Below are 15,710 nucleotides of genomic sequence, written 5' to 3' on the forward strand. Positions count from 1 at the left end.
AACCAGGAAGATAATAATAATAATAATAATAATAATAATAATAATAATAATAATAATGGGTTTAGGAAGTTGTGGTTGTTCCACCACAGATTCTGCCTGCCCCACTAGGTCATGCCAATGACTCACTTTGACTGGGAAGCAAGAGGTGAAGGGTTCAAGTCTTCCCCTCCCTCCCAAGTTGCACCCTCACAAATTCAAGTGCTTCTGAGACCCGTTTTTATCCCCCCCCACCATCACCCAAAGCACTGGGTGCTTCCACATCCAAGCAGCCAGGGTACTGCAAATTTGTAGCTGCATGTGCATCCTTTATAAACACAGAGCCTAAGCAGTTAATTGTCCCACTTCGAAGAGGACATTTTTTGAAACAATCCCGATTCCCATTGAACAACATGTCCTTTTATTTCTTTCGGCCTTGGAACCAAGCCCGGCTGCCCTCCTAAACAAAGAAAGGAAAAGAATCAATGAACCAATGCAACGCTTTTTTTTTTTTTTAAAAGAAAAAGCTAACCATGTCTTTCTTTGAAGTTCTCTTTATGTTGTTTGGAAAACTTTGGATTATTGGGGTGGTGTTTTTTTAAAAAAAAAAATGGGAAAAGACGAGGAATTAAGAAAAACCTTCTCTGAAAAAGAGCAGGAGACATTAATTAAATATCCCATTCATTCATCTGGCACATAGCCATCAATCAGATTTTTTTTTATTAGCGTTCTGATGACCCGCGTGACCTTCTGTAGTACTGTCTGCATGACGAAACACAAAATAAGACCACACACTGAAGAGGAGAGGATTATTCAACTTGTCTCTTGCTTGGATACAAAGTTGGAAAGAGTTGTGGTGAGTCAATGGACGAAGTTAGCATTGTTTTGAATTTAGCGGATGTGTTTTCAAGCAAGTGGCAAAGTAGTTGTCTCTAGAGCTGAAATGCATCTGTAAGGAATTTGCTTCCCTAAAATTCTCCTCTGTTAATTTAGACATCAAATGTTTGCGGGATATTCTCTGAACAGTTAAATATTTCACAAGCATTAACTGATATTAACTGTCAAGACATTTGATATCTGTCCTTAACATGCGATGTTTGATTTCAGTAGACATTTGACAGAATTTGATAGATGACATGCAACTGTCTTCGATGTTTGACTGTATTTAACTGCTGACATGCAATAGTATTTAGTATTTGACAGTTGGAGATTTGTGAGGTTTCATATTTCATGCTTGCCAGCATCGAAAGAGCAAGAGGTTCCAAGAAGTCTAAAGCATTCCATTTCCTTCAAAACGAGGACTGCCCCCGGCCAGCTCTTCAAATAGAAGACTGTCCTATATAAAGGACTCCTGGACACCCTATATACAAAGCGCACCAATACCTCTGTCACAGTGAAGGCCATTTTGCTACCATATTGATGATTTTTTTTTAAAGGAAGCAGCGACAGAATAGAGGAATTCAGATGACCCTGTCTGTGCTGATCTATTCCAGCAGGCCTATCCAGTGCAATTTTAGAATGTTTTTAGGATGCTTTAAGGATTTTAATCATGTATACTATGTTTTTAATCAGTTTTTATGTGTTTTATATTCACTGTTGTTCCCCGCCTTGATCCAAGTGGACAGGCGGGTAAGAAATAAATTGTTGCTGCTGTTGTTATTATGCATCCAAAGAATCTATGAGGAAGTCGCTGACCAACATGAGCTAGCCAAGCCTCTGACAGAGCTAGCGGCCATACCTACCACTGTCTGCCTGTTTACCACACTTGAGAAGGAACTATATGTGGTTTGCAATGTGCGCCCAGAGAACTCCTTCAAGGAGGGGAGATCCTGGGCCAATCAGGATCTTGGCTATTGGAGGGCTGGCCGTGGGGTGGGAGAAGAGCCTACCCAGCTCTATGGCACCCTTATTCTTTGAAAATGTGAGGGGGTTGGGGTTTTCGCTTTCACCACAGGTCTTTGGGCACGTATAGACAGCCCCATAGTTTATTGATGAATAGTGGATGCAGATAACAAAAGCAAAGAAAAACGTACAAGCGCTCGTTTTTGTAGTGTAGTGGATGCAGACAAGCTGGAGCATGTTCAGAAGAGGGCAACCAGGATGATCTGGGGTCTGGAAACAAAGCCCTATGAGGAGAGACTGAAAGAACTGGGCCTGTTTAGCCTGGAGAAGAGAAGACTGAGGGGAGACATGATAGCACTCTTCAAATACTTAAAAGGTTGTCACACAGAGGAGGGCCAGGATTTCTTCTCGATCCTCCCAGAGTGCAGGACACGGAATAACGGGCTCAAGTTACAGGAAGCCAGATTCCGGTTGGACATCAGGAAAAACTTCCTGACTGTTAGAGCAGTACGACAATGGAATCAGTTGCCTGGTGAAGTTGTGGCCTCTCCCACACTAGAGGCCTTCAAGAGGCAGCTGGACAAGCATCTGTCAGGGATGCTTTAGGGTGGATTCCTGCATTGAGCAGGGGGCTGGACTCGATGGCCTTGTAGGCCCCTTCCAACTCTACTGCTCTATGATTCTATGAAAGTAACAGGTATTGTCCCAAGGGGCTTGTTACCTGAGCAGGTGTTTCACCTTCTCCCTCCCCTAGATGAGAACAGGTAACAGACCAACCTGCACAGGATTTTATGGGGCTTGTCTAGTTTCAGACAGTCAGAAGGCACACACACACTTCCCTCCCCTCACCAAGGAGGAGAAAGGCGGGAGGCTTTCTTTCTTGGCAAGAAACAAAGTTTCTCACAGCAGAGGAAGCAATATCCTTATCACCAATGAAAGTACGAACTGTATGAGACTGCTATTCTGCATTATCTAATGTTAGGGTGACCCTATGGAAAGGAAGACAGGACTCCCGTATCTCTTTTGCGTCAGGTCATGCTAGGCAGGGCTCCTGCAGCTTTAACTGTTGTGATGAAGAGGGAATTTCACCAGGGGCTTCATGCATAACAACGACACCTGCTGAAATTCTCTTTTCTATACAGCTGTTAAAGATACAGGAGCCCTGTCCTCCTTTCCATAGGGTCACCCTACTATAGCAGACCACAAGGAAAAGTAGACAGCCTCTATTGAGGCTGAGCAGCTACTCAAAAAAAGCATAAGTAAGGGAGCGAATGAATGAGAGAGAAGTGTTTTGGGGTAAAATCACTGTACTTTGTATGCTATGTTACAGCTAGTACCAGTGAAGTTGCAGAGTATCAGCGGTTCTTAACTGTGAAACCCAGCAAAGACCAAATTAACTTCAAGACAGAAACCATTTTGTTTGGTAAAATACTATCAGTATTTTACTGATAGATATAATACAGTTATGGCAAGACAATGTACACTTATATACTCACATATATGGTCATAGATACACAGCTAACAGCAGGTTTCACAGCAGCAAAGAGAGAACATTTAATCTGGTTACAATGGTCCAAAATCTCTCTTTATATACACTTCCCTGAACAAATGATGAAACCACTAATTGGCAATCATGAGAAAATTACACTTATGCATCATCCCAATTTTTCAATAAAGTCCACCTGCAAACTTGACCTTTAAGCTGATTGACTTGTGCTGAGTCTTCAATTCTTCCAAGCTTTGCAGACTTGTCCAGAAATATGGAAAAGTACAAAAACAGTCCATTCCAGGACTTCAACAAAGTGGAGGGACGCACTTGAGGTGATTGGGAACTGCCAGTGGTCCTTGGGCCTTGCAGTGAAGAACATTGGTTTAAATTATAACAATTATTTCTAAATTTGCATCTATACACATAAATTAGCACGTGCAGATTTCATGCCAATTGGTGTCTTCTTTGTTCACCCCTTTTTGATTGATGCATTTCCACTTTTTTCGGCGATTCGTCAGCGGCTACCCTAGCCGGGGCTTCCGTCAAGCGAAACTGTCAGGCAGCGCTTTGCAATAAAGAAACTTCTGGCGCGCTTTCTGCTTTGCCAGAGTTAGCCCACGGATGGGCGGAAGCGGCCCTGTTCCCAATTCAGCCACCCCATTGATCGCAGCAGCCTCGGAGGTTGGAGAATGGAACAGAGTCACGGAAAACCGTAGGGGCGGGGGACAGGAATCGGGCTGAACCTTCTCTCTCCCCTGTTTTTCATTCCTTGGAACAGAAAGCAAGAAAAATGCTCATAAAACTGCTCTTTGTGCATGAAAAGAAGTTGTGTGTGAGAGGTTCCATGTCTCTCTCTTTTAACTGTTGCTATGTTCCTTTTTTGTTTTGTTTTGGAGCTGTCTCTTCTGTGGGCCTCTTTTAATGAATTTGACTATTTTGGTCTGCAGATAATTAGATCATTGCTATCATTTTCACTGTCCTTTCTTTGTCCACCCCCATCTGCACTGGCATCAGAATGTTCTCTTTCTTTCTCTCTCTCTCTCTTTCTCTCTTCCCCCCCTTACTCCGTTTTGCTCATAAGGAGCCCCAAAGCAGACGGGGGAGAATATGAGCTTCATTCCACGTACCTGTTTCCCTCGGATTATCCCCATAGCACTAAGCTTTCACTGTTGTTGTTGTTTTTGCTACCGGGTGACAGCGATCCTTTGCTGTGAATTTAAGGGGGGAAATGTAAAAAAATCATTAAAAATCAACAAATGACCCAATTCAATTCAAAGTTGGTATGCTTAAAGTTCTCCCTAATATTTATTACTGTGCCAATTTTAGTGTCTTTATCTTTAAAGCTTATGCAGATGTAAGCATTTCTTTAAAATCCTGCTCCTGTGCCCCAGCGGCGGCTCGGAAGATACGCTCAAAAAGTAGGGGCTAAATACGGCAAATCTTTTGGCTTTATAGCACAATTAAGGCAGGCTGCTTCACAATCAAAGCAGATGATAAGGTGGAAAACTTCTGAGTCCTTTGCATGCAATTCACAGTGATTGCACAGTATAACGCTGGTGTGATAAAGCTCTATGACACATTTTATTAATTTTATTGAGGTGCTTATATCCCACTCTTCCGGTGCAAAAGTATCCCTCATGCCAGTTTACAAAATTTAAACATAATTTCAGGAAAACAACAATATAAAACAATTCACCAAGGAAACCACAGGATCAGCAGTTAAAACTGAAACAAAAAAACATTCGCCACCTGCCAAAAAGCTGGTTGGAATAAAATTATGCTCACCAACCACTGAAAAATTGCAAGGAAATGGGCAAACTGCACTTCACGGAGCAAGATGTTACATAATTTGGGTGCAGCCACCGTGAAGGCCATGTCTTTCGACCCACTCAAATGTGCTTCCATCTTAGATGAGGCACAGAAAAGGCTCTCTCTTTTTGATCTTAGGTTGCAGGCAGGAAATAGCAACCAAAATGATCAAGGGATTAGAACAACTCTGCTATGTGGAAAGGTTACCCTCTTTGGGACTGGTTATTGTAGGAAAAAAGTGAATAAGGGGAGGCATGATAGAGGTGTACGAAATTATAAATAGTATGGGAAAAGTGGCCAGGGAGAACTTTTTAGCTTTCTAGACATCAATGTCTTCCCATGAAGACCAGTGGTGGGTGATTCAGGACAGATCAAAAAAAGCAATTCTTCACACAGAACATAGTTAAAACTATGGAATTTCCTATCACAAGTTGTAGCAATGCTGATGGCCACCATCAGAAGAAATCAGGGTAATTGAAGTCCCCCATCACTACTACATTACACTTCCTTGAAACACTGGCAATCTGTTCCTCAAAAGTTTCATTCTCGTCTTCTCCTTGATTGGGTGGTCAGTAGTAGACTCTGATTATCATGTTCTTTTTATTCCTTGCTCCATTTATTTTAATCCAAATGCTCTCGATGGGGCTCCCAGTCTGATCTGCCTGTATTTCTGTGCAGGGATAGGTATTTTTAACATATAGTGCAACTCCACCTCCCTTTCTTTTTCTTCTGTTCTTTTTGAACAAGTTATATCCTTCAATTGCTATATTTCAGTCATGGGAGTCATCCCACCAAGTTTCAGTCATACCTATCAGGTCTTATTTGCCTTCATGTAATAAGAGTTCAAGTTCGTTCTGTTTGTTTCCCATACTCTGGGCATTAGAATATAGACATCGAAGACCATGTGTTTTATAGTCTGGCTTTGTTCCTACATTGTTGTGGACATTATTTTGGGGCACTATTGGAGCTGTTCTCTGTACTGTGGCTGAATTCCATTTTGGAGAACTTCTTGCTGAAGTGGGCAGGGCCAAAGGAGGAAAGGAAAGGAAAGGAAAGGAACCTCTCGTGCAAGCACTGAGTCACTACTGACTCTTGGAGGGACACCAGCTTTTGCTGACATTTTCTTGGCAGGCCTTATAGCGGGGTGGTTTGCCGTTGCCTTCCCCGGCCGTTATTCCCTTTCCCCCAGCTAGCTGGGTACTCATTTTACCGACCTTGGGAGGATGGAAGGCTGAGTCGACCCGAGCCGGCTGCCTGAAACCAGCTTCCGCTGGGATCGAACTTAGGCCGTGGGGAGACTTTCGGCTGCAGAAACTGCTGCTTTACCGCTATCATATTTTATCTTTAAGGTCCTTCCTGCCAGTACTAAGCCTTAGGAGAGGCACTTGCAACCTTTTGCAATGGGGAGAAAAACTGCACAAAGCCAGGTAACTACCAAACCATAGGTGGAGATGAAAAAGCTAATAATAATAATAATAATAATAATAATAATAATAATAATAATAATTTATTTCTTACCTTCCTCTCCCTTTGGATCAAGGTGGGGAACAACATTAGTACAACAATACAATATAAATCAAATATATAGAATTAATTAAAAGGGCATATAAAACCAATACAATATCAAAACAAGAATCAGGACATCTTAACATTCCTGGTTTAAAATTCATCTGGGTATTCTTGCTGGGAGAGACTAGGCTTTACAGCTGCCTTAAATTTGGAGAGAGAATTAAGTTGACGAATCTCCTCCAGCAGGCCATTCCACAGTCTGGGTGTGACAGAAGAAAAGGTCCTCTGGGTAACAGTTGTCAGCCTAGTTGTGGCTGACTGAAGTAAGTTCTCCGAGGAGGACCTGAGTGTGTGGGGCAGATTGTATGGGGGAAGGAGATCCCGCAGGTAACCTGGACCCAAACCATGTAGAGCTTTAAAGGTAATGACCAACACTTTGTACTTCACCCAGAAACTAACTGGCAGCCAGTGGAGTGATTTTAATGTTGGGGTAATATGGGCTGAGCCATAAGAACATAAGAAGGGCCCTTCTGGATTAGAGAACCAAGAGTGGAACTGTAGAGAAATTTTGGAACTGATGTCAATCAACAAAAGTTGTAGTGTGTGTGTGTGTAGGCATGTTAGTGATGAAAATGTCTACAAATGGGGGATTGACAGGGACATCTGAAAATACCCTATTAAAACCCCTTGTCTGATGTGGAAAAGTGCTCAAGGACCCAGAAATACTCCCCCTCCTTGCCTTTGAATTTGGAGACACAGAAAGGCTCTTGGCCGGCTGCTCAAGGCTGTCCTGATCTCTTGGCTCCTTATCTACCATGGTCACATGTCGCCTTTTCCTTGAACATGTCTGCTTTGTGTTTAGGAGCCAGGCTGTGTGACACTGGCATGAAAGCGCATCGCTTCATTGTTTACCACCTAATGCTCCTGACTGGGCATTTTCGAAGGGTCAGAGCATACTCTGGACTTTCTATTTCTCCTTGGGGTGCTTATCAAAGAACAGAATGTAACATTTTGTACCGGGGTCATAGGCTGCCAAAATATGGCATTGTTTATGTAAGGATGGGTTTCGTTTATGGAACATGTATGGGGCTTGTGATCAGTCACGGGAGGGAGGAGGGAAAAGTATGACTTCATCAGAGCAACTTTGATGAATATAAAAGTATGTTAATGTGGATGATGGGCAGAGAGTTCAGTCTTCAGCTTGCTGGAGGTAGGCTTCTCTCCTACACATGTAGTTCTAAATGAAGCCTCTGAATCTGGACCAGGGTGGACTTGCTCCTTCCCTCCTGGATATGGGGAAATTTCCCTGACAATCTAGTCCAGCACTCTGTTCCCACGGTGGCCAACCAGCTGTTGACCAGGGACCCACAAGCAGGACATGGTGCAACAGCACCCTCCCACCCATGTTCCACAGCAACTGGTGTATGTAGGCTTACTGCCATCTGGAGAACCTTGGTGGCAGTGAAGATTTCGGTGGGGCTGTGAATGCACTTTGGGGTTTAGTCATAACCAGCCAGAACTCTAAAGGGGTGATCCAATGGGCCAAACCCGAACCCCAAAATGGGTTCAGCATCTTGAACAGCTCATTTAGAGTTCTGACTAAAAGGCAGAATGGATTCACAGCCCCACCAAATTTGGAGCCACCAGCCTTTACTGCCATGTCTTTGTCTTAAATGGATGAAGGTGTCATAACCTTGCATTCTTATCCAGAAACAGCATCTGGGTAGGATGAGGAGAGCCACGTGACTTGAATGAGTGCCGCAAGGTTGGTTTTTTAAAGCGGAAGAAACGATGGGAGAAAAAACCTTCACCTACCTGGTTGGCTAAACGTACAGTAAGCCAACCAACACTCTGAAAATGTGAGGGAAATTCAGTCACACACACAGACACACTTTCACAGGGGATGAATGCCCTCGTGAAAATGGTGAGGAATTTCAGATCACTTTTAGGGATAAAGAAAACGGCCAGTAGAGGCTGCAGCCACCCTCCATCTTCTTTCCCCCATAATGCCGGTGGACCAGCATGTAGCAGGGCCCAGGAGCATTCTGGGAAAATGAAGATGATGGGCAGCTGTAGCCTTGACAGCTCTAAATTTTACCCACGCAGCAACTTTGTGAGGTAGGATTGGCTCAGAGTTCAGCTTTGTGACTGCGTGGGGATTTGAACCCGGCTCTTCGCTATACCCCACTGACCCTGTTCAGGCGATACACAGCGGTTAAGCATTTTGAGCTAAACCTTTTGGCTCAGCGTGTCACGTGCCCCATGACTTAGCATGTTGTGTGGTTAGGAATGACTTAGCATTCCTAACCATGATAGCTACATAACTACGGTTTAAACACACTCACTAACCATTTGCTGCAAAAGGGTTAGCGGCCCTAACCATGGCTTAGCGCGTTGTCTGAATAGGCCCACTGACCCTTTACCGGTGTTGTGAGATACCACAACAGTATCATCACAGAAGCATCTATTTTTGGCCTCCAAGCTGACTTTCTGAATGTTCAGACTGCCTGCCCAGTTTTTGCAAAACCTGCACAACCAAATAATAAAAAATGAAGATTCCCCCCCCCTCCCCAGTCCATTTAGGTCACTGGACCCAAAGTGCAGTTTATTTCCCTTTAATTTAACAGCTCCCAGAGCTTTTCCAGTTAAATCGACTGTTCATTATTGAATCCCCGCCTTTCTTTCCTCCTCCTCCTCCTCCTCCCTCTGGTTTGCGAAGGTCTGTGTGGTGCAGTTTAATGAATCTTTGGCACAAAGCTCTCTTTCAGGGAAGGCAAAGAATAGGCCGGCCTATTTAGGTCCTGGAAGGCTGTATGTCAAAGACTCTCCATAAAGCCTGTCAGGGAAGGGCAGAAATTCCCACTGCTGAAAGAATGCGCCAGGAGTCGACATGCCGGATTGACGAGCAGATTAAGACGCAAGCAGGAAATGAGATTGTATGTTTGGAACACCTGTTTGGCCAGTCTCATTTTCCCATCGCTGGTGGGGGAAAAGGGGGAGAGAGAGAGAGAGAGAGAGAGAGAGAGAGAGAGAGAAACCCACTTAGATCAATTTAAAAGAAAAAAGCACACACACACACCAAAAATGCAAACCAACCAATTTGTTTGTCTTTGTGGAATTTCATCTTTTCCCTTCCATCTTGTAAACTGCGGGAAATTAAAACACACACAACCAGGATGGTTCCAACACTGGAAAAGTATTGATGATCCGGCCACAGTGAATCCCTTTTATTATTATTATTATTATTATTATTATTATTATTATTATTATTAATAAATTTATTTCTTACCCGCCTCTCCATCCTGATCGAGGCGGGGAACAGCAATAAATATAAAATACATAAAATATTGATTAAAAACATAGTATACATTGTTAAAACTTTCTTAAAAAATGTACTAAAAACATCCTAAAATTCCACTGGGTAGGCCTGCCGGAAGAGATCAGTCTTCATAGCTTTCTTAAATGCTAAAAGACTGTTAAGTTGACGGATCTCCTCCAGCAACTGAAGTCTTGTCAATTCCAGTGAGAGAGATTTATTTTATGATTACTATCATTTATTAATTTACTACACAGACACACACTGCCTTTCTGAAGAATGCGCCGAATATGGTTCATGGTCCAAAATACGTTTATTTATTTGTTTGCAGGGTGTTTTTTTTTTTAAAAAAAAGGATTTGAAAGATTATTGGCACAGTCTCATACATGTCTACTCAGAAGAAAGTCCCATTGAGTCCAATGGGGCTTACTCTCAGGCAAATGTGTATAGGATTGTAGCTGAAAAGCTTTAAGAACTCTTAAAAGATCTTAAATGGCATGAGGAAACACAACAAGGTAGGCTCTAGGTGAACTTTTCTGGGGACAGCATTGTAACAGCTGGGTGGACACCTATCAGGCCATATGGAACCACCAGGCGCATGCCCTCTGATGACCTCAGTGACTAAGCAGGTTGATAGTGGAGAAGGCGCTTTCTCCTGGTCCCAAGTTGTTTAGGGCTTTATACACAAGTATCAGAAACTTAAAGCTGACACAGTAGCAAATAGGCAGCCAGTGTAGTTCTCTCAGCAAAGGAGTCGCACGCCAAAAAAAGGCAGCTTTCGATAACAGCCCAGCTGCTGTGTTCTACACTAGCTCCAGCTTCTGGAGCAGCGTTAAGGGTAGCTCCATACAGAGCACATTGCAGTAATCTAATCTTGAGATTACTAGCACCTTCAACACTGTGTCCAAGCTATTACTGTCCAGGAGAGGCTGTAGCTGGCGAATCAGCCGAAGCTGGTAAAAGGCACCCCAAGACACTGAGACCACTTGAGCTTCCAGCAGCAGAGATGGATCTAAGAGTACCCCCAAACTATGAATCTGATCTTTCAGAGGCAGTGCAACCCCATCCGGAACAGACAATGAGCCTATCTCCTGGACTTGGGAACCACTCACCCACAGGGCTTCCGTCTTGCCAGGATTCGGTTTCAGTTTATTGGCCCTCATCCAGTCCATTACTGAGTCTAGGCACTGGTCCAGGGCTTGCACAGCCTCACCTGATTCAGTTGTTACAAGGAGAAAGAGCGGTGTGTCATCAGCTCCAAATCCCCCAATGACCGTGGCTTTATATACCGTATTTCTTCAATTGTAAGACACCATTGATTGTAAGACACACACTAATTTCAGTACCACCGACAGGAAAAAAAAAAACCTAACACACACACGCGATTCTAAGACGCACCCCATTTTTAGAGATGTTTATATGGGGAAAAAAGTGTCTTAGAATTGAAGAAATACGGTAGATGTCGAACAACATCAGGGACAAAATGGTACCCTGCGGAACCCCATAGCTCAATTGCCATGGGGCTGAGGAATGGTCACCCAATGGTTCTTTCTGGAATCAGCCCCAGAGGAAAGACCAGAACCATTGCAACACAGTGAGTCCAATGAGACTTCCTTCCTGGAACGTAGAATTGGGATTGCACTGTGGCCTTAAAGTAGACGTGGGCAACTTGTGGGCCTCCGGATGTTTTGTTCAACAACTCCCATCCGCCACAGCCAGCATAGCCAATGGTGAGGGGATGATGGGGGTTATCGACCAAAACATCTGGAGGGCCACAAGTTGCCTGCCTCTGCCTTAAAGCATTGATTTATAGGATTGTACCATTAAGTATTTGTCATATTAGGTACTCCCATCCTTCCTCCAAGGATCGCATCTCAGCTGCCTTATTCTGAGTTAGACCGTTGGTCCATCTAACCTAGTATTGTTGACACCGATTGGCAGCAGCTCTGCGGGGTGGAGCCTGGACAGTCAGAGGGTGGAGCCTGGTTGAAGAGGGATGGACTGCAGTGGCACATGGAAGGGGCAGAGGAAAAGCTTGACTGTGCTTGCAGTCTCACAGGTGAACCTTGACAGATATGGGGGTATGGGTTGAGAGGTGTGGGAGAGAGTGGTGTTGTGGTTAGAATGTTGGGACTGGACAAGGCAGACCTGGGTTCAAGTCTCCACTGCACTATGATTCTGGCTCCTCCCTCTGAGATTTTACTGCCTCCTCTGGAGACTCTGAGGAGGTCAGAACTTCAGCTTGAACTCTGAGACTGAAACCCAATGTCAGGGATGGGGAATGGGTAGTCCTCCAGATGTGGTTGGACTGCAACTCCTAGCATCCCTCCTCACTATGGGCTCTGCTGGCCAGGATTGATGGGATTTGCAGTCCAACAGCATCTGGAGGGCTGCATGTCCCCCATCCCTGCCCTATAGGGAAAGGATAACAAGGCATAGGGTGCAGAAAGCAATGAAGAATGGACAGTGCAGCTTGACGCTACAGGTGGGTGGGTGGGTAGGATGCCATTTTTTAATGTTCCCCCAAGGAAGGGGGTCAGCTACCTGTAAGTTTAAAGAAAAACCATTGGGGAGTAGGGTCCTAGCCTTGCCTCCTTTGGGGATTCTCTTATCTGGGTTTGCAGCTTGTGTAGGCTAGGCCTTCAGACTGTAGACTAGGCAAACCTATGCTTGCTTACTTATGAGTAAGCCCCATTGAACTCAGTGGGACTTTCTTCTGAGTAGATATGTCTAGGATGTTGCAATAACTCTTTGAACCTGTATCCACTTCCCTGGGAGTAACCCCCCCCCCTTCGATTTGACTCAATGGGACCTTCATTCCGAGCAAAGGACTTGGGTTGTACCTGGGTGAGTTTCTCCCTGATTCGGAGAGGCTCTCAAGATGACTGGGGTGGTGGAAGAGGGCTGGCCGTGAAGGATGGGAGTTGTAGTCCAACTGGTGGTGCAACTAATGCTGGACCTTGGGGCCAAAGTCCAGGGCCCGGCACCTCAGTCATCCCCCCCTCCATGACCACTTAAGAGAGTGGCAGGTTCTGAGGACCTAATTCTGAGGATTTAAGTGAATTTAAAATGCAAAACTGCACATGCTCAAGAACATCAGAAGAGCCCCAATGCAGGATCAGACCAAGGGCCCATTTAGTTCAGCATTCTGTTCATACAGCGGCCAACCAGCTGCCCATGGGAAACCCATAAGCAGGACATGAATGCAAAAGCACCTTCCAATCCATGTTCCCCAGCAACTGGCGTATATAGGCGTACTGCCTCTGATACTGGAGGTAGCATAAAGCCATGAGGACTAGTAGCCTGATAGCCTTCTCTTTCCATGCATTTGTCCAACTGACAAACGGTTGTTTGCAAACAATTTTGTGGCTCTAATGTATCAGGAATGCAGAAGCCCTGAATGGTGGAGTTGCGGAGAGGAAGGGAAAAGTTAGTCATGCGATTCACACCTGAAATGATACACCCGGATATCTAAAGCCCCCCTACCCCCGTCCCCCTATGTAAAAGCATTAAGTTCAGGGCCTAAAATGACCCAGCTGCCACAACACATCTGCAGAGGGCTGGGGGGGGGGAATTGGGTGAAATCCATCCTACGTAGAGTAGATCAATTGAAATAAATGGAGCTTAAGGTAGTCATGATTGATTAACTCAAGTCCCCTTTATTTTCAACAGGTGTACTCTAAGTTGGGCTTACGCTGGGTTTTGCGCATCGGGCATTCAAAAAAGCAAAACAGGAAACCAACCACGAAGTCCGAAGAAAGAGTTAACCGTCGCCTCCAAAGGGATGGTCCCGCCTCCCCCTCCGTCTCCCCCCACCCCCCCTTCGCCTTTGGACAAGGCACCATCCGCCGCCGCCTCCTCCTTCCATGGAGCTCACGGGGGTGGGAAGTCGCCGGAGGGACTGGTGCCCAGTCTCTCTCTCTCTCCAGTTTGCATCGGTGACCCAGGCAACGAGCAGCGGAGGCGGACCGTGCGCGCCGCAGGGCAGAGAGCGCCAGAAGACCCCGGAGGGCGAAGGAGGAGGCGATGCCCCGCCACGCCCGACGCCCCTTCCCTCCTCCCGAGGGCCCCAAGTAGCCACGAGGGCTTCTACCCCGGCCACAGGCAAGCCAGAACTCCTTGCCAATTTCCCTCGCGCCTCCCTCCGGCCAAGCGATCGCCGGCGATGGCCGTGCAAGCCGCAAGCCTCCACCCGCACCACCATTTCATTCCCTTTTGCTTCCCGGCGGCGTCGGGGCTGGGCGACTTCGTCGACCTGGAGAAGAGCTACGAGGACGGCGGGGCGTCGCTGCTGCTGGGGGGCGCCGGCGCCGCCGGAGCGGGGAGCGACCCCGGGGATTTCAAAGAAGCCACCCGCGACCTGCTGAGCTTCATCGACTCGGCGTCCAGCAACATCAAACTGGCGCTGGACAAGCCGGTGAAATCCAAGCGGAAAGTCAACCACCGGAAATATTTGCAGAAGCAGATCAAGCGCTGCACCGGTATGATCGGGGGCTGCGGGGCGCCGGCCGCTCCCGGGAGCCAGGAGGCCGCCGCCGCCGCCGCTGCTCCGAATCACAGCAATAATGGCAGTAATAGTAGCGGTCCTGCACATAAGCGGACGCCGGTTGCCGCCGGGACCGCGCCGGTCCACGCGTCGGCCTCTGCGCTGCCACCCGGCGGCGGCGCGGCGCACTGCAAGCCGCCGGCCAAGCGCGAAGCCAGCGCGCTGCAGAGCAAGAGTTTGGCGGCGCTCTTCAACTCCTTGCGGCCCGCGGGGCCGGAGCGGACGGGCGGAGGAGGAGGAGGACCCGCCGGACCCGCCGCCGGAGGTGGAGCAGGACTGGGCGGCGGCAAAGAAGGCGGATCGGGGCCCTCGGCCGCGGCTGGCGGCAAGAAAGTGCCGCTGCGCCACCGCAACCTGCCGCTGTCCTTCTTCACCGAGCCAGCCCCGAGCCGCGTCGGCGGGGCGGCAGCGCCCAGCCCCGCCGGCCTGAAAGACCCCGCGGGGCCTGGGCCGGCCGAGGAGCTCTTCGATTTGCTGGCGGCGCCCGACTACGGCGGCCTGCTGCCCCCGGAGCCGCCGTCGGAGCCGCCGTCGGGCTTCCCCGGCAACAGGCTGCAAGCGTCGGATCTGGGCCTGGAGCCGGCGCTCTTCGAGCCGCTGCACGCGTTGCCGCACTTGCTGTACCCCGAGAGCCCCCTGCGCCCCCTGCCGGCTGCCCTGTACGCCGCCCCGTCGGACCCGGCCGCCGAGGGCAGCCCGGGGGCGGCGGCGGCGGCGGCTCACCTACCGGCTGCCTTTGCGCCCTTCTTCGCCGATTGCCCCCTGCCTCCTCCCCCTGCGATGCCTTACGAGTACGCCCCGGGATACAGCAGGGGGGTGCCTTATGCCAGCCTTTAGTTTAGGAAAGGAGCAGGAATTTCGAAAGAGAAGGGCGAGGGGGTGTGTGTCGGTGCTAGGACTGGCAGATGCCCCAATGGGACAAGTTCTTAATTATTTTTTGGGGGGCAAACTTTTTGGAGTTTGCAAAAAGGAAGAGGCATCTATTAAGAGCGCTCAAACGACTGGGTCGTGGCAACTGTGGAGGCTGGGGGCTCCTATTTCGGTGGGGCCATGAATCCACTCTGGGTTTCAGTCAGAACCGGCCAGAACTCTAAAGGAGCGATCCAGGGTGCTGGAGCTATTGGGAGGGGGGAGGGTTCAGTGCCACAGATAGGCCCTTAGAGTTCTGGCTGGTTCTGAGTACAACCCAGAATGCATTCATGGCCCCACCGAAATAGGAGCCA

General features: G+C 47.4%; 1 protein-coding gene across 1 annotated transcript; it reads left to right on the top strand.

Annotated features, from left to right (window-relative positions):
* Positions 1-14,096: 14,096 nt before the first annotated feature.
* On the top strand, positions 14,097-15,325 carry FAM181B (family with sequence similarity 181 member B). The gene has a single exon (XM_063127745.1). It carries the CDS (start codon positions 14,107-14,109, stop codon positions 15,322-15,324), a length of 1,218 nt encoding a protein of 405 aa, XP_062983815.1. The 5' UTR covers positions 14,097-14,106; the 3' UTR covers position 15,325.
* The last annotated feature ends 385 nt before the right edge of the window (positions 15,326-15,710 follow it).

This window comes from Elgaria multicarinata, chromosome 5 (assembly GCF_023053635.1).
Source record: "Elgaria multicarinata webbii isolate HBS135686 ecotype San Diego chromosome 5, rElgMul1.1.pri, whole genome shotgun sequence".
Taxonomy (NCBI): Eukaryota; Metazoa; Chordata; class Lepidosauria; order Squamata; family Anguidae; genus Elgaria; species Elgaria multicarinata.